This window comes from Neopsephotus bourkii, unplaced genomic scaffold (genome assembly GCF_033783945.1).
Source record: "Neopsephotus bourkii isolate Nb327-2 ecotype Australia unplaced genomic scaffold, CSIRO-AGI_Nbou_v1 NB_1132, whole genome shotgun sequence".
Lineage (NCBI taxonomy): Eukaryota > Metazoa > Chordata > Aves > Psittaciformes > Psittacidae > Neopsephotus > Neopsephotus bourkii.
The window spans coordinates 754,184-772,293 of NW_026901618.1; the positions used below are offsets into that span (position 1 = coordinate 754,184).

Sequence of the window (18,110 nt, forward strand, 5' to 3'; positions counted from 1 at the left end):
TCCTGCTTCAGTTCTTTCCCTTTTATCTGTGCATAAAATTAATCAAAGTTACTTGCTAATTCATTCACCAGAGCAGCTCATGCTTGCTCTATCTCTACCTTCCTAAACTGTAGCTGTCTCCAAGGAAAGGCAAAAAAGGACAGAGCCTCACCAGGCTGAGAAGTCTCTTCCGTGATAGGGAAGGTAATTTCCTGCCTCTTCTTCTTCTGATTTTTGCCCCATTTTGTGCAATTACCTATAGCCTTTAATACTCTCACTCAGCAGATGAACTGCTAATCTCAGCTAAGCAGTTTATCTTACCAGAGTGAAATATAATGCACAAATCCCTATTTTTTAAAGAGAACTTTTTCCAAGTTGAATAAAAAATAATATGCTTTGGGAATAAATAAGTAAAGAAGTCCCAGTAGAGAATCCAGTGTGGTTATAGCTTGGTGTTCATGCTTTGGGTACTATTGGAAAGTTTCTCCTAGGTGCTGTGTAGGAGCACTGTAGGAGTAATGGAAATCACCTCAGAAAGTTCACACTGCATGCCAGACCAGAAGCGACATGTGGATGACAGATAAATGAGCTGGAAGTAGATTGGTAGATGAAGGAAGTTATAATAAAATAAACTAGAATTTAGCTGAAAAGCAGAGATGTTGCTTTTGCAATTACATGATCCTGGGTTACTACAGCTGGAGGAAATTTTTGATAACTTTTTGTTGGTTTTTTTGGTAAAAAGGGAGGACTTGCTCTCTTGTACTTTCTGTCACAAGGAGCTGGCTATGAAAGCTGAAACATATTATGGTAATAAACATGTCTCATGTAGCCAGGACTGGCAAATGGAAGGCCTGTTGCTGCAACCCAGGGAAGTCCTTGATGCAGAATGACGCCTTCTTTGTCTAGGGGCCTCTTGCACCTCCGTGCAGGGGCAGATTCCTCATTAGGATCACAGGCACTGTTGCCAGTATGCAGTGAGCACCAAAAGGGTCGTTCCAAGGAAAAGCAAGGAGAAAATATCGTTTGCAGAAAACACCTCCAACATAACCCCTGCCCCTAATGCAAAAGTAAGACAAAAGAAGAGACAGATTTATGGCTACGTCACTGCACAGGTCTGTAAAGATAAAAGGTTCCCATCTAGGTTACGTTTAGGTGAAAGCTCCTTCTGCAAAGACAATTCAGTTGTCTTGGGTAGTAGACTCCCAGCCCTGTCTCAGTCACTGCTATAGACAACATTCCTTACTAGTCAGAGCAAGCTCAAAGCTTTAGCAGCATTTAAAGGTCAGTCAGGACTCAAACATATGGCTTTTTGGATTGAAGAAATATCTCACCCAAGGCTTATGGGGCTGCTCAGGGGTGAATCCTACATCTCAAGATGATTTTGGTGGCGGAATCTTCATCAACTGAAATTAGTGGGTAACTTTTTCTAAACAGCAGTAGGTGTTTCTTCTGAGCATTTTTTCTTCTGGAAAAAAGAGAACTGGCTATTCTCCAAGAACTGTCCTCTGCAAACAGCTGTTTACATCTCAAAGCCCTCAACATGTGAAAAGGGAAATGGATTTTGGACAGCAGTCTTCAAACTTTGTGCTATAGCCAGCTATTACTGTGAAAAGTAACCAGCAACACTGAAGCCCACTGTAGTCAGCTTTTTCTGAGGGTCTAGCAGAAATACAAATCACTTAATGGATTAAGCAGATCATTTTCTGTTTTGCCTTGTAAGCCTAGCAGAACGTGTTTATTTGCTCATTTTTATTTGCTCATTTGGAAGCATGCATGGGACATCCTGGTAGTGTTCAAGGCCAGGCTGGACAGAGCCTTGAGCGACATGGTCTAGTGTGAGGTGTCCCTGCCCATGGCAGGGGGGTTGGAACTGGATGATCTTAAGGTCCTTTCTAACCCAGACCATTCTGTGATTCTATAATAGTGAGGAGACACAGCTGAGGAACAGAAAAGAGACACTGCAAAAATGAATCTTTTTTGTTTCTTTTTTTTTCTTTTTTCTTTTTTTTTTTTTTTTAAAGTAAGTGATAACTTTCTGGGCTTCTCCAAGGCTCACCTCTACAGCAAGAAAGCCAGACTGTCAGGGTGATTGTTAAGAAAACTGTTCACTGCTGGAACTTACAGCACAAATGGAGAAAGGAAGCACTGGATCAGATCTCTGCTTCTCCTGATAGCTTATTCAGATCTGTTCACTGTGCAGTGGATGTTAAGTCTCAGGTAAGTGAGTGACTCTGAACAGGAAGATACACATACGTTTACCTATGCCAAAGGCCACGTACTGCACCTGAGAACACACATACACAATTCTGACTGTGTTGGCTGTGTTGCTTTACCTTCCTCTAACAACTCATTTCTTTCCTTTCTCTGGCTAATGATTGCTGTGCCCTGATGTCAGCTGATGAGATCTGGCTGGTCCTGTTTCAGCCTCCTACTGTTCTAAAAAGGGATTCAGTGGTGGCCAAACACCTTCTTTATGTACCACCACTGTGGAAAAGTCAGAGCTGTGTTCCACTAGAGAGTATTTCACAGGGGATTGGCAGTGAGAAGTTGCTCTGAGGAAGAGAGCATCCTAGTGGATTGCTGTGTGGTATAGCACAACTGTTAATGAGGACGAAATGATTTGTGAGTGAAAAACAAAGGATTAGATCCCATACGAATGATGTTCAAGGAGCTTACACAATTTTCAGTTGGCTGTGTATCAACAGCTGAATTTCACACAAGACAGAATATATTGACTGGTAACAAATGGTGAAATAAGTCAAATAACAGGTGTAAGTCATGCCTTCTATCTTTTTCTCAGGCACTTCTATTTTTCAGCAGTATTTCAATGCAGCAGAGCTGAGGGCCTCAGCTTTCCACACTATAAACACAAGCCTCTTCAACTTTAAAAATCAGCTACATTATTTTAACCAGATAAACTTTCAATTTCTCCATTTAAACTGGTGCATGTACCCAGTAGATTATTTAGTCATTACTTACGTCCCTTTAAATAAGTTCAGTGATGTACTAGTGCAAAGCAAGCTGATAAAAGTGAGCATGCCTTACGCAGATGTTTATACGTGCACATTTGTAAAGGAAGGATGTGGTTTGGTCCCAGCATCTTTCCCCCAAAGTGGAATTTTATTTCAGGAACTTTGTAACGCTGGTAAACAAACCTGGTTGACCATGTCTGTGTTTCTCTGAACTGAGAGGCTCTGGGAAGGCTTTGGTGGAGAGCTGCCTGTCTCCTGCCTGTCTCCCATTAACATGATTGCCTTGTATGCAGTAGTGGCAGCAAGCTCCCTGCCAAACAGGCTTGCCAGTTGCCAGGTAAAATCACCCTCGGTTGTGTGCATCCAGGACCACTTCTGTTACTCATTAATTACTACTATAGCTTGTGCGCTCAGCTAAGTTAAATGGAGATTTTTGCATAGCATACAGTATTCTCCTGAGGGCCAAACTGACAAGACCCCGTGGCACAGAGAAGGGCTGCAACACATTTACCAACAACCAGGAACACACATTTGTGTGTTGGTTTGTTTGCCACTTTCAGTAACATCTGCTGCAGTCCTGACTGTTCCCCACCCTTTGCTTCTGTGTTTGCTGATCATTACTGGCACATTGAGACCTTGCTTTTCATTTGCAATCACCAGTCACCTAAAATGATACAAATAAAATGTATTTAAACTTGGTAAGTGTGGAATTATCCTCAGTTTATTCTACAGCAGCTGTTTTGTTGTTGTTTCCCCCCCCCCCCCCAACCACCCTCACACCTCTGAAATCTCAGGAAGTGACAATCAGAGCACACGGCTTTCTCCAGTGGAAGTCATAGACTGGTTTGTGTTGGAAGCAACCTTAAGGCTCATCCAGTTCCAACCCTTCTGCCACAGGCAGGGACACCTTCCACTAGACCAGATGCTCCAAGTCCTGTCCAACCTGGCCTTGAACACTGCCAGGAATGGGGCAGCCACAGCTTCTCTGGGCAAACTGTGCCGGCGCCTCACCAGCCTCACAGTAAAGATATTTTTTTCCCTATATCTAATCTAAATCCAGATGTGTACTACTGATAAACATTACTCTGGACCAAGAGGAAGAGAGGAGAAAGCCTTCTTACCTGCACTTCTATGGAATATGATGCAACCCCCCCCCGGCTGGTTCCGTATCCATCCAGCCAGCCAAACTGACAGACGATAAAACCAAAACCATGAACACCACAGCTGTTAGTGATACTGTTAGTAGAATTTGAAGTGGAATTATCTTGGAAATATAGCAATCCTGGAAGTGACAAAGCTGATCCTGATGCCAGAGAATCAGCTATAAACTACCTTGGTACTGCCTGTGTTGGTGGGACAAAGCGTCCAACTTTTTGCTGCTCTCCCACTCAGCTACTACTCAAAGTGCCAGACAGTCTGTAGCTTCAGCCTCCTGCCTTCCTCCTTCTCTCACCATCACCATGGCCAGCAGCAATGGGCATTTCAGCATATGTGCAGTTGAAAAAACCCCTCTCACCCACTTCCACCTCCCATTCCTCCATCTTCTAAAGATTTCTTGGATATTCCTGATTAGATTGATGGAGTGAGAAGCTCACCAATGGACATTTCATCAGGCAGAAAGAATGAAAAGGAAAGTGTGCAGGCAATCCCACAAAACATGTTTAGCACTGAAGGAGACAGCCATATCACTGGTAGGTAAAAGCGAGGAGTCAGTGAGTTCCAGCATAGGAATAAAGCTCCTTGGCTGGGGAGGAGAGTTTCTGGACACTTTCAGCACACCCTTGCCTTCATCACAGAAACAGCCCTCATGGGAAGAAACGCACATGGCAACACAAATGACTGAAGCAGCTGTGGGGAAGTGTGCCAAATAGCTTTCTTTTTCTCAGTGAGATGTGGCCAAGGAGGCAATTTACCTTCTAGTTTCCTTTCAAGATGAAGTACAGTTCGCACTACCACTGCTTAGGCTGTTCTTATTCCATAAATAAAGATTTTCTGTCTTCCACATAGCAACTTTTGCCCTGAAGTCACTCTTTAAAATAAGCCTCAGAAACAGATGCAATATTGTTCTAGCAGGTGCACAGTTGAGAGCCTGGACAGCATATATATCTCTTACTACTAAACACTCAGGTTTGGAGTGAGAAAAACTTTCTCCTGTATTTCACCTCCTACCATGTGGGTGGTTGTGCTGCTGATAGGGCCACAGAGCCATCCTGTCTCTCCAATGCTTTCCTTCTATTTGGTGAAGACGCGGAGGAGGCACACTTCACTGCAAAGCCTTTCTACTCCCTCTGCTCAGCACAAGAGCCATGGCCTTGGGAAGCCTCTGCAGGAAGGTGCCACAAGAACAGTCACCCAGCTCTTTTCTTTCTTTATTTTTTTTATTGAAAGCTTCATCAAAGAAAACAGAAGTTTAAACCTAACATCCACTGATCTACAGAAAGCCCCAGGAGTGGGAAAATGGCAGCTATTTAGGATTGTGGTACAAATGGAAAACATCAAAAAAAATCATAGCAGTACAGATCTTTCAAAGACATTCTGAGACATCAGCACACAGATGCCCATATAAATAAGATTCATAATTTAATGTACCACAGAGGTTCTGCAGTCTATATTTTGGCTACAGTGAGGTCTGTGAGGGCTTTAAAGAGCCTCTGTCCCATTTGTGTGATGCATGTTTTCTGATAGGAAGTTCATCTGCTTTCAAAGTTGCTTTGATTTTTCTTAGAGACAGAATCTGTTCAATCTCCTTTAAAAAGGAAAACAATTAAAAATTCCTATATGAATTCTGTATGCTTCCTGGCTTTACATAAAATTATTTTGCCTCCATAAGATAGCAGAATTTTCTTCCACTCTGGAATACAGCATATTTAATAATACTTCAGTTACATAAAGGTCATGTTCTCTTCTCTAGGCTGTATTTTTGGGGCTTTTAAAAATATAACTGACTGTGAATTTCACCAAATTAATAAAATTATTATCCAAGAGAAAGACACTTAAAGGCATAAAATTAATGTTGGCCAGATACTCTCTTAAGGACAACAGATCCAGACCTTGGAAGGTGCATACACTTTGCAGGCTTTGGCCCTACAAGGAAAAATGGATTTGTGAACCTGTCAAAGGCTGACATTTTTCATTTCATTACACATTTTTATTAAGGTGAAAGAACTCAGCTGTCACTGTTGGGGAATTAACTGCTGAACTGAACAACTGACATAAACACAATAATTTCTCTCATCATGGAAAGCTAAACCAACAATTTTTTCTTTTTTTTTTTTTTTTTAACTTTTCTCTCATATTTTTCTGTTTAATTTAAAAAAAAAGAGCATATTAATAAAGGGGAGAAGAAAGGGTCTCTTCTGCCTGCTTTGAGGCACAAAGGTGAATAAAACTCTGGGGTACATACAGCACTCTAGTCTATTTAGGTGATGGAAGCAATATAGAAAGAGTTGATGCTCTTTCTGAGGGAAAAATAACTCTCCTTACACTGCATCTTTGCTGCTTGCTGAGATTCTAGAAATCTGCTCAACTGAGGGAGAGGAGAAGTCTGATGCTCACTCAGCCCTCCTGAGAAAGTGTGCGTGCATGATTGTGTGTATGCATATTAGAAATGAAAGGTATCTTTGTTACTAGAGTCAATTGTCATTAAACCGACAAGATTAAAACACCAAATGTCAGCATCTTTGTTGTTTTCTGTTTTGCATTTCCATCACACCATGACCATTTTCTTAGTTCATGTGGGCTACTGAGAATGACCAGGAAAATACCTTACCCTCCGGCACTTCTTCTCTATCTAGACCAATTTCATGTCAAATAAAGTTTTGAAAGGAAATGTTGACCATGTGTGTATCAAACATTACTATCTACAACTACCACATTTGGTCTCATCACTACAAATGGATTGATTCATTACTTTAAGCACATTATCACTTTTTAGCATGACTCTTGCTATAGGTGGAGTTCAGCCTAAACCTGGTTTGCTCATGTCAGCCTCAGCATTAAAATGAAGTGGCATGTGGAGCACCATCAAGCTTAAAGTCATGAAGCATGACAATTTGTTAAACACTTACTATCAGTCTTATCCTTCAGTACCATAAACAACATAATATAGATCCAAATACTATGACATATTAAAAATAAACTTTATTACAATGCAGGCTTCCTCAAATTTGCTGAGTTTTGATACACATACATACATAAATAAACCCCTTCATTTGATTTTTACTTGAGTAAAAATCCATTTGAATGCTTCAGCCCATTGCCCATTGAAAGTTTAAGCCCTCACTTCTCTAATCACCAGCCTTTATCTTCCACAGTTGGGCATGCATCCATAGCAGAAGATGATACAATGTGATGCAATTGCTCTCAGATATGCCTCATTCTGCATTACAGTGCATTTCTTGACCAACACAACCAAGGCAATATCTTGGTAAACAGAACTATACAAGTAAGCACAAGCTAAGGACATTTCAAGAGTCTGTTTCACTGGAAGGCAGTAAGAGGACATTCACAATTTGAGGCCTGACTGTCACAGGTGAAAAGTGCTTACAAAACCAGCAGTAGAGCCAGATAGGAAGGAGAGTCCCTCAGCAACCTCACTGGGAACAGACTTCTTAGTGCCCTGATCTACACTTGAGTCAGCACCTGCAAATACAACACTCTCTTCAGTTCCACTGTATAATTTTTTTTCCTCAATGTTAAGTGACGAGCCCAGGTATACAGAATTTTCTAGCCATAATTCATCATTTTATGACACCCCTTCTGTATTTATCTTTTCAGGTAAAACCAAAAATACCAAACCTGAACATCCAGATTTTACTATTTACAAGTATTCAGGTGTGATGGAAAGTACATACGCAGTTCAGCTTACGGATTTAATGTTACTTCTAGACCTCTGGGCCAGGCACCACTGCCTCAGACTTCTACAGTTGTTTCTGCAACCTTTCAGGAACCCTCCTGATATTTAAAGCTAAATTGGTAAGACAGACAGATATTGACTTTATAAATTCAGGTCTCCCCACACACACACACAAAAAAAAAAAAAAAAAAAATAGGAAAACAGAAATTCAAACAAATAATAATAATAATAAAATCTTCAAAAAAATCTTATTAGCCAGAACACAAAGAAAACCAGTTTCAGATTTCAGAGGCCACCAAGTATTCCTGTCCTACAACAACACCCACGCAGCGTGTTGCTTTTCCACTGTTCTCTTTTACCTCATCTTATTTTACAAATAAGTTACCACTTTCTGATCATTTTATATGTTCCAAATAAGTTTTTTTCTTACCTTATAATCTATGCCTGTTTATATTCAAGGTCCACATTGTTTACAATTCAAGGAATTTCAAGTACCAGCTCACTGTTTTTTGGGGGGATCAGTAACATGATCAGCTGTATTTAAAGGATCCATTTTCTTTCCTTCTCTTCTTCCTCTACTTCTTTGCTTTGTTTCTTTTTATTTCAAACACTATTGAACATTATAGCATGGAAAAATAAGGGAACAGTTCTAATACAGAATGCACTTGAGACACTTTAAAGTGGCAGGCATCATGTTACTGTAATGCCTGTCGAGCTTAATAAAAAACACTGAGATCGTTTAACTTTCTGAAAAAATAAGAAAAAAGTTTCTGAATGTATAAATAAAGCAGCAGAGTTCTGAATAGAAACAAGAAGGTACCTCAGCATATTCATCAGCCACATGGTAGCTACCTTGTAGCCTCATTGTTGATAGTAAATGAGACTTTGTGTGTCACATTAGAACTAACACGGAAACAAATGTATTAATTACATATTAAACTGACTTGTGCCTGGAGTTATATTTTTGTACAAAGAATTCAGAGAGAGACAGAAAAAGAATACATGTAGGAAGGAAGAAAATAAGGCTAGATTGATTTTTTTTTCCTCATATGCCCTCCAAAGAAAGAGGGAATCTTTATCCAAAGACAAAATTCAAGCGCCACTCTCAAAAAGAAACAAGAATAATGAGACAGCGTGTGAAACAGAAGGATTTTTTTTTTTTCTGAATTGAAAACATGTTGCGGATTTTGTTGTTCTTTTACTTTGGCATCATCTGGTTTTCAGAAGTGCTGAATATCAACAACTACTCTGGAGAAAACGAAAGTTTTACCACTTCTGAAAATCAGGCCCTCTTCCTCTGGTGGAGAACCACGTGAACCCCCATTTCTCTCTTTTCTATGTTGCGTATCTAGCAGCCATTTACTTGGGAAACCCCTTCCCTCCCCCCATGTTAAAAAATATGATCTTGTTTTATCAATTTAAAAAAATATTGTGTTCTTTTTCGCCAAAAAGTCAGGTTAGGGCAACACAGATCTCTTTTTAGAATTGGGTAGCTGAATCAGATTGATCCAATATATATGTTTTAATTTTATTATTTTTAATGGATACCCTGTCTCTAATGCACCACAATACATGTGATGAAGCTTCCCCTCTCTTCTGGTAGAAGGGAGATTCAAACAGCTTGGTTTAATTTTTACATATAGATATATGTGTACGTATGCATACATTTGAATGCTGCTTCTCTTCTGCCTCCTTAAGGAAAAAAATCATCTTTTGACTTGCTTCTCAACTTTTTCGTTCATCTGTTTGGAAAAAGTGAGGGCCATAACCAAGATTTCTCTATGGAAAATAACTGTCATTCCTAAACCAGGTTTCAGTGGATTCCATTTAGTGTCTTTTTTTTGCCTAATCATACATTAGTGATTGTCAGCCAACATATTAAGACAACAGAAATAATAGCAGAGAAGAATAATTTTTAACTTCCTGTCTGCATGACAATACTACATCATTTTCAACATTTCTGCTTGTAAGGGACAGCTAAAATGAGATCAAGGATCACGTTTTCTTTCGCTTGCCTCTATGTGGCAATTCAAATGCATCACTGAAAAACAAACACAAAATTAAGGTGGCTTGCATGCTGGACGATGACAAAGACTGAGGTGAAGAAATGAATCTGCAGTATGTCGGAATTCAGAAGGAAGACTGTTGTTTCAGTAGAAATACCAAAGATCAGGCAATGTAACAGAAAAACTCATCAAAATTATAGCCCACCTGGACAGAGTAGTTGGCAACCCACTCCCCCTTGCTTTGGGATGTTCTCCAAAGCACACCACCAATGAGCTTCTAACCCCAACTATTCCGAAATTTCCACTATAAACATATGCAGTATGTAAAAACACCAGTGGAAGATAGTTTAAACAAACAAGAAAGTAAGAACTGGTCCGGCCATGTAGGTCAAATAAAGATAAAAAAAGAAAAAAAAATCTCTATCTTCTGGACTGCGTTAGGGTGTCACTTCATCTTTGGTATAAAATAGGCCATCCATAGGCTGCATTTGTTCACAACTAGGAAAGACTACAGAAATTGTCAACAATTTCTTCTATCTATTGCTTTTTTTGCACTTTTTTTGACCATAAGCTCCTATCTACTTAAGTTTTTTAATGCTCTTAAGCTAGGTTTTTGCAATGTGACAAGCAAAGCAGACTAAAAACTTCTTAAAGCTCATAAAAAAGACTGCAGATAAAAAGCACTAATGCTTTTGCTAGCGATCACGCTTTGTAAATAAAAAAATCTGCATTCTGCAAGAAAAAAACCCTGCATTCTCTATAATGCAGTAAGTTTTTTTCTCAATTCAATAACTTTACTGTAAAATGCCTTAGCCTTCTAGAATTTTTTTCTGTCAACACTTAAGACAAAGTTCATAAAAGTCCCAGCATTTTTCCAATCCTTTCAGTTGCCACAGTTCCTTTATCATCAACTTTTCTTCAAAAGAAGAAAATCATTTTCTTTTAAACTGTACAGTTTATTTTTTGTTCACTCCAAAAACTCAGTCTATTAAACTTCTGCACCAGCACCGGTGTGAGCAGTTTCATTTCCTTCTCAGTTTTTCTAACAAGACGTTGACAGCTTGCCTTGAGAGCCTTTGACGTCCTTAAAATTAAGGCAATTAAGATTCAAGATAAACCTTACCTAAACATTTCTTAAAAAAAAACCCCAAAAAAACAAAATTAAAAAAAAACAAACAAAAACCCCCACTCTAGTTTTAAAACAAGAAGGAAAAGAAAACAAGAGAAAAAGAGTAGCTTAATTTTTGAGGAAGACAACTGGTTTTCTTCACAACTTGCTCCCTCTTGACATCATCGGTTTTACTGTTAAAAAAAACAAAAGAAAAATAAATCTAGCTACACTTCCAGGTAAATTCTGAATTCAAATGTTTGTCCAGATGAAATGTCAACCAGAGGTTTTCCTCTGGGTTCTCTTTAGTAAAAAAAAAAAAAAAAAATTAGCAAAAATAAAAACGTCAGACTACATGACGGAACCATTTGCACAGCACATAAAAACACTGTTTTGTTTTCGTTGGGAAAGGTAGAAAAAAAAAAGCATTCATTTGACGCCTGTGCAAACTGGAAGCCAACTTCTTGTTCAGCGAAGTCTCTCCATTCAAGGCAAAGATTTCAGACCGACATTCTTCAGTCCTGTTTATTGTCTGTAAAAACAATTGAATTAAAGTGGTCATTAAGTCAAAACAACTTTGAAATAGGCTGCTCTCCTTTTCTTCCACCCAATTCTCTTTAAAAGTTATCCAAGCTAAACTAACTTTCCAGCTGTTTAAATATGATACCACCACTAAGCTGAAAGCAGCCAGGCAGAAAGTGGGAACTCCTTCTTTGGGGACGTTAACACATCCTAAGCAGATGAATTTGCTCTTGTTAATGCTATGCTTAATGGGCAGTCTAACTACACCGAAATGAACTGAATACGTGGCTTAACACTGTATAAATATTTCAAGAGTAATTCAATAAGACAGCGAATACTTTCATTATAATAAGTGGCACTACTTATTTTGGATACTAATAATAAAACAAAGGATAAAATTACAATAAAAGGATACATCCAATTTGCTAAAAAGAACACATTTTCTGATGGGAGAAGGAGTTTGACAGTGGAGCAGTCTGCTTAATGAGCCGGCTACGGCTAACTTAGTAGAAACATTCAATATAACATTAATTAGAAAAATTAGCATTCTTTTTATCATATAGTGTCCAATCTTTCTAAATTTAGCATACAGAATAAGCAAAACTATCAACCTTTTTCTTATGGAAGATAACTCTACATTTATGTTTCTGAGGTTTCATGTCAGTTAAAGATGTATCACATCTGACTTAGCAAGGCTATGTATGATCTTTGGGGAGGCACAGAACCTATGCAATAAATGCTGTTACTGGTAAGGGTTAACTAATACTTTTCCTACAGTTCTCAAAGCATGCATGTAAAAATCTGTTTCCAACCAAAGTTCAACACAAGAAAATCCAGCACCTTTCCATTTGCAAGCATTAATGCGTTTGCCTTGCTTAGTTTTAAACTAATTTTAATACTAGGAGCTAAATTGTGAAGAATGTCGATGACATAACATTTGCCACAAAACTATTTTTCTGAGATGGTAAACATAAAAGTAACTTTAATTTTAAATGCTAACTTTACCAAAGGACTTTTTCATTATGTGAAGTCTGAAAATTAATATTTTGAATGTTCACAACAGATTTATGTGGAAAGCAAGAGTTACTTATTTTCTTTGGGTTTTCTATGCCTATCAAATGGTAGGAGCACTCAAGTTTGACGGTCACCTCCTGAGGTTCCACTGCCCCTCTGGGTCAAGTGGCCACCATATGTGTGAGAGACCATATCCACTGAAGGGTCACAGCACACACTCTCTAATCTAACCTGGCACTGAGTTTGCCCACCAAAGGCTCCAGAAAATGTAATTCTTTCCACCTTTAAAATCACAGCTTGTCGTCCAGCAGAGTTTTGTTTAGAGGGAAGACAGTATACTTTTCAGGAGGAAAGGGTCTCTATCTCCACAGATTTCTTACTTTTATGTGAAAAATTAAAGATTTACAAGGATAAAAGGGAGTATGTATTTAAAATAGAAAGAGATTATTTCCTCATAAAGCAGAGTCCTCTGCTCAAAAAAACAAGGGTTGTTTCTCCTATACTGCTACACAATAGGTAGCCAGATTTTTTACATGAAGATGTAATTCCTGAACATCTACGGGTGGGATCCTCAAGTACAGCAGCCAGTATATTAAATAAAAGAATGTGTATGCTGATTAAAAAAAGTAGAATTTAAATTTCAATTCTAGTGATTTATTTTTACTTACAAAGAGAGTACAGAGTCCTTATACCACCCAGTTCATTCTGAGTACATTGCCTCTCCTTCGTTGCCTGCAATTTCGTCATTGTTGCAAAGAAAATAAATATAATGAAATACACTGTTATAACTTTTTTCCTGACTGATCAGCTCTTATGAAATAATTTTATAGTGTCTGCTTTTCCTTTGCCTATATCTGACAAAATCATTGTCTGGTCATGTTAATTTCTTCCTCTTAACCTGCTTTGAAAACAGCTGCTGTATATTGGCCACAATGCTTGCTATCAACAAATGTGCCCTTCAAAGAGCAAATTAATAAAACTATATTTTCATTAGAAAACAACTTCACTTGGTCTTACATTAAAGGTTACTGAAATATTCTGGCAGAATTTGTTATTTTGAGACAGAGATTTCATGTATTTTGATTTGCTTCTACAGCTTCCCTCACATTGCATTTCTGCCTCCAACTGGCAGATATAAATAGAGGGCATGTTTCAGACAAAACTACTGAAATAATCATAATAAAAAATCTTTAGTGGATCTGCCTGTGTGATTAAAAAAGAAAATCCTCTGACTATAAATGCCGGTGCCATTAGAAGTTTATCCATCATTGCAAAAAGGCAGTAGCTGACAAGGAAAGATGAGGGACCTCATTCTCAGAGAATGTGGGAATTCACCACACTGGCAAGAAACACAGCACCCATTTCAAGAAAGAAATGCACTGCAGTTTCCTCCTATTTGGGAAAAATGCCAGAATCTGCTGCTTACAGATATCTTACAAGGACTTCTCAACAAAGTCCTTCTCCTTTGAGATTTAGAAAGTGGTAACTGAAACACAGAAATAGTCAGATCTAAAATCTTATAGAACTCAGCCATCAACATAAGCCAACAGCATATTTCTCTCTTTGCCCATTATACTCTAAATGTATCTTTCCATCATTTATTTACAGATGCCAGAGAGACTGATGACTAGAAGGGATTTACATGCATAGACTGCATATCCAATTGGGTGTATAAAAAAAGGCTTTGATGAATTGCTTGTGTAATATGCAAATATGGACAAATACGGACATGACACAAGAAATAGTGAGGACTTATGTTTTAGTGTCGTCAAAAAGGGACACTGATTTAAAACAACTTGGTAATCATATGTTAGACAAATAAATGCATCTTCCACTTCCAGAGGTCAAAAATGAAGTAAAGGAACTGACAGACTGGTATAATTCTAATCATTCTTGTACCAGCTCCTACCTTACGCCTCTCTAAGTACTATGTCATGATGCACTGACTGATATATCTGACACATTTCTTTTCTGGCTATTTGTCTACTTCCTTCCCCAAGACCCCAATACAAAAAATGTATAATTTCCTTTTCACGGGGATGGCAGTGTTAAATATACATGTATTAATAAAAGACTGGTTTTAAGCTCCTTCCTAGAATCTGTCCAAACACTGATCATCCCTGGTGAGTACCCTGTCACTATGTAACTTTCCCTTTGTGAGAATACAGTTTTAATGTGCCAAAGGGAAAGAAATTTTGAGGATTATGTTGAAGATTAAGCTACTCTTTAGGCATTCTAGATCCCGTTGTCAGTGTATAAGTTTTTCCAATGTACTCCATGGGAAGAAAACAAAGGGTGAAGAGGACAGAAGAAAGACAGAACAGTGCTTCTCCCCATCCCTTTCTTAACACTTCTTCTATTTCCAGTTCCTGTGCTCTCAGGAGCAATGTCTGCAAGGCATTGATTTTGCATAATCACAAATACCAAGTTGGGGCAATTTATTACTGCGTCATTAGCTACACTTCCAGAAAGAAATCTTTACAAGTGTACTGTGCCAATATTTTCACCACTGCAAAATTTAAACCCTCTTTAACCTCTGAAGCCAGATGCTGCTTTAGCCCAGCATGATCATCATTAATGCAGTTGTTGAAATCCTTCTGAGTCCAGAAAAGCAGCAGTTAGAGAGCATATCATTGCAGGCAAGGACATTTTGCCAAGGTGAGGCCATCAGCCAAAATCTTTTGCTAACTACACTGCTATATATCCAGACTTCATCTGAACTTAACAAAGCTACTCAGAATTTATATTGCTGAAGTGGGGAGCAGAATATGGCCCACTCTAATCAAGAATCAAAACCTTCTGGTTTGAAAGTGCATGCCTACTCACTTAGATTGTTGGTAAGAGTATGCAGGCGCATGTTCACTGGATGTTTCCACTGTCATCTGTTGCTGTTGACCACTGGCTTCCTGTGATGAAGATGCTACTGTCTGTGGAGAAGTATCAGCAACAACACCCTAGGGAATCAAATGATAACATGAAAAACTTAGTAATTTTGCTTACTGCAGTGAACTACATAAAACAGTTCAGCACAAGCTCACCACTCCTGTATTTCTCTAGAGGCTGAGAGAATTTGAGATAACAGAACCACATGCTAATCCAACAAACTCCATCAGTTTTAGAGCTAATCTGGCAACAAGGAGCTTTCTTAGCATACCAGCCCCTGTAGTATTTTGCTCTCACAGGCTGCAGTGGAAAACACCTTTGAGGGCAGTTCCCTGCCTTCAAAGACAGGTAAAATTTCTGACTTCAGTGGATTCTGGATTTTACCTCTTGTCTTTTTTCATCATATGTATGGATCTTCTGATTTTCACTTACTTACCCCAATTTCACAGTGAGTTCACATTTATTTTGCCTGATTTGCAATGCAATAAAGGCAGAATATAGGCTCACTGCTCCCTAATTTACTATACCTCCAACAGAATTTTAGCTGCATTGGAAAAATACCACACTCCTCTACACACTGTTTTATATGGTCCCTTCAAAAATAAATTTACTTCGCACTAAAGACTTTTATCTGTCAAGTCAAAGCTCCAATGAAGTTTTATTTATGTTAAAAAAAAAAAAGAAAATTAAACATCATGCATATCTTTTCCTATTTAGACAGTCTGAATGATACTATTTTTAAGTATATTTACATTTTCAAAGTAAGCTATATTTTCTTTCCTTTACTCTCATGCTTGGTGCATTGATCACATGAATAACACTAGCAGGTCTCTTCAGGGAATATGCTTTATTACTGTATTGCACACAACAGAGCCAGAAGAGGGAGCACAAAGCACTTGCTTTGGTTTTATTAGAGTCCTGTGTAAACAACAGGTACTTTGTTTTAAATTATCTGTTAAAACTATCAGTTCCATTTTTCAGAAATTCTTCATATCTATTGCTTAACAGACTATCAGTATTATCTTTTTCTGTCTACTTCCTTTATCTTTCTGCTTTTGTCCATCTCACCCTGAGATTGTAAGCTCTCTGGGGCAGAGGGTATATTTTTTTTGCTCTCTGCTTGTGGAACATCTACCATAATAGAGTCCTGGTTCATGATGCTACATGAATACAGATAAACATTAATTATCATCACCGGATCACAGCAAGTCAGGCTATATATTTAGATAATATTTTGTTTATTATGGAAGAAAATTATGACATCATGTTACTTTAGCAGGCGTGAATATACCAGTGAGTGATGGGGAGGAGGACTGAGGAAGAATTAGCTCAATTTCTCATTAGCACTGGTCAGAACCATATGCAGCCACTGCTGTGAAACACTCTCCATTCCACTACCTCTTTTTAATTCTGATTTGTACCTGCCCAGTTTAATACCTAAGAATGGCAATTGAAAAGAGGCACCCATGGCCTGTTTGGAAGCAAACAAGGTTTGGGGCAAAATTATCCTGAGGCAAAAAAGACTAAAATATGACCAGCTCTGCGTGACTGAACAGTAGCAGCCCTTCCTGTTTTGGAATCTCAGTGCTTGTAAATTGAGTAAGAAAGAAGAAAGAAACCAAGACAAGTCCACTTGACTGTTGGTGGAGCCATGCCAGCAGTACCACTAGCCTCAAAGCACAGAGTAGTAATAGCACAAACTCCGATGTCTTCGCGGCCAAAGACAGAAGTACAGAGACCCTGGCACTCCTTGCATCACCCCAGAATACGAGAGAAGTTATTAATAAAATAGGGTAGCACCAAAGAGAAGCACAAAGGGAAGAGGATGCCAAGGGTCCCTCCGCTCACTGTGCTCAGAGGCCCTTATAAAGCTTCACAGAAGTGGAGGCCAAGCTGACACCTCCGCCAAGCTGACACTCTCCAGGCAGCTTGTGGTCTACAGGGTTGAGTAAATACTTACTCATTAGACTGTCATCAGCATGACTCAGCCCCAACAAGGGAGGGAGCGAATCCTTCCTCAAGGATGAAAAGCACTCAGTCAGTGCAGCATCCTCCACGTCTGTATATACAAGAGGAAGGTTTCCATTGCTCAATCACTTTTTCTGGTGGCTAAATGTTTCAGCAATTACCTATACTTGCTAAGGACCGCATCAAACCCTCTTGCAATCTTCTCTTCTTGGAATCTCTTTTGTGCTCGTGGTCTGCCTGCTGGGTTTGTTTTCCTGTCTCTTCCCATCTCCCTCCCAAATAAGTGGGGAAAAAACAGTCATAATCACTGATGTTTTATTCCATGTCCTACTGTACAACAAAACAAATGCAAAACAAGAGCCCTTGCAAATAATTAAAAACCAAACCAAAACAAAATAAAAAAAAAGGGGGGGGGGGGGCTGGGAAGGGAAAGAAGGAAAAGAAAAAAAGAAAAGGAAAGAAATCTGCAGTCCTCATTTTAAAAGCTGGAAGCTTAGAGGCAACATTCCATTAAGTAACTTTAGGCCCCTTTCAAACAGGTGCAAGGACGCATAATAGATAAGAGTTCAGCTAGCCCTTCACTCTACTGTCATTGATGGTGGCAAACTTACTTCAATAGGGACAGCTGTTGGAGGCACAGGAGTGTACTGGGGAATGTAGGTCCCTTGCATAGGTGCAGCAGCAGTCATGTACTAGAACAAAATTAAAGGCAAATGAACATTAGAAAACCACAAGTAAGATGCATAAAACCATATTAGAAGAATGACACAATTTCAATTTCCTCTTCAGAGTGTTTTCTTTTC

The 18,110-nt window shown here is 38.8% G+C and overlaps 1 protein-coding gene across 6 annotated transcripts in view; it reads right to left on the reverse strand.

Moving 5' to 3' along the window:
• Nucleotides 1–5,310: 5,310 nt before the first annotated feature.
• The window catches only part of RBMS3 (RNA binding motif single stranded interacting protein 3), a 742,307-nt gene continuing 729,507 nt past the window's right edge, over nt 5,311–18,110 (reverse strand). For 3 of the 6 annotated variants that reach the window (XM_061362639.1, XM_061362644.1, XM_061362646.1), the window contains 4 exons: nt 17,919–17,999; nt 15,283–15,410; nt 13,125–13,188; nt 5,311–11,452 (listed from right to left, as the gene is read on the reverse strand). In XM_061362639.1, coding sequence (XP_061218623.1) covers nt 13,143–13,188; nt 15,283–15,410; nt 17,919–17,999 — 255 coding nt within the window. In that variant the 3' untranslated portion in view covers nt 5,311–11,452; nt 13,125–13,142. Of the gene's footprint in view, nt 11,453–13,124; nt 13,189–15,278; nt 15,411–17,918; nt 18,000–18,110 lie in introns of those variants that run through there. The other 3 variants (XM_061362643.1, XM_061362642.1, XM_061362645.1) reach the window with 3 other exon arrangements.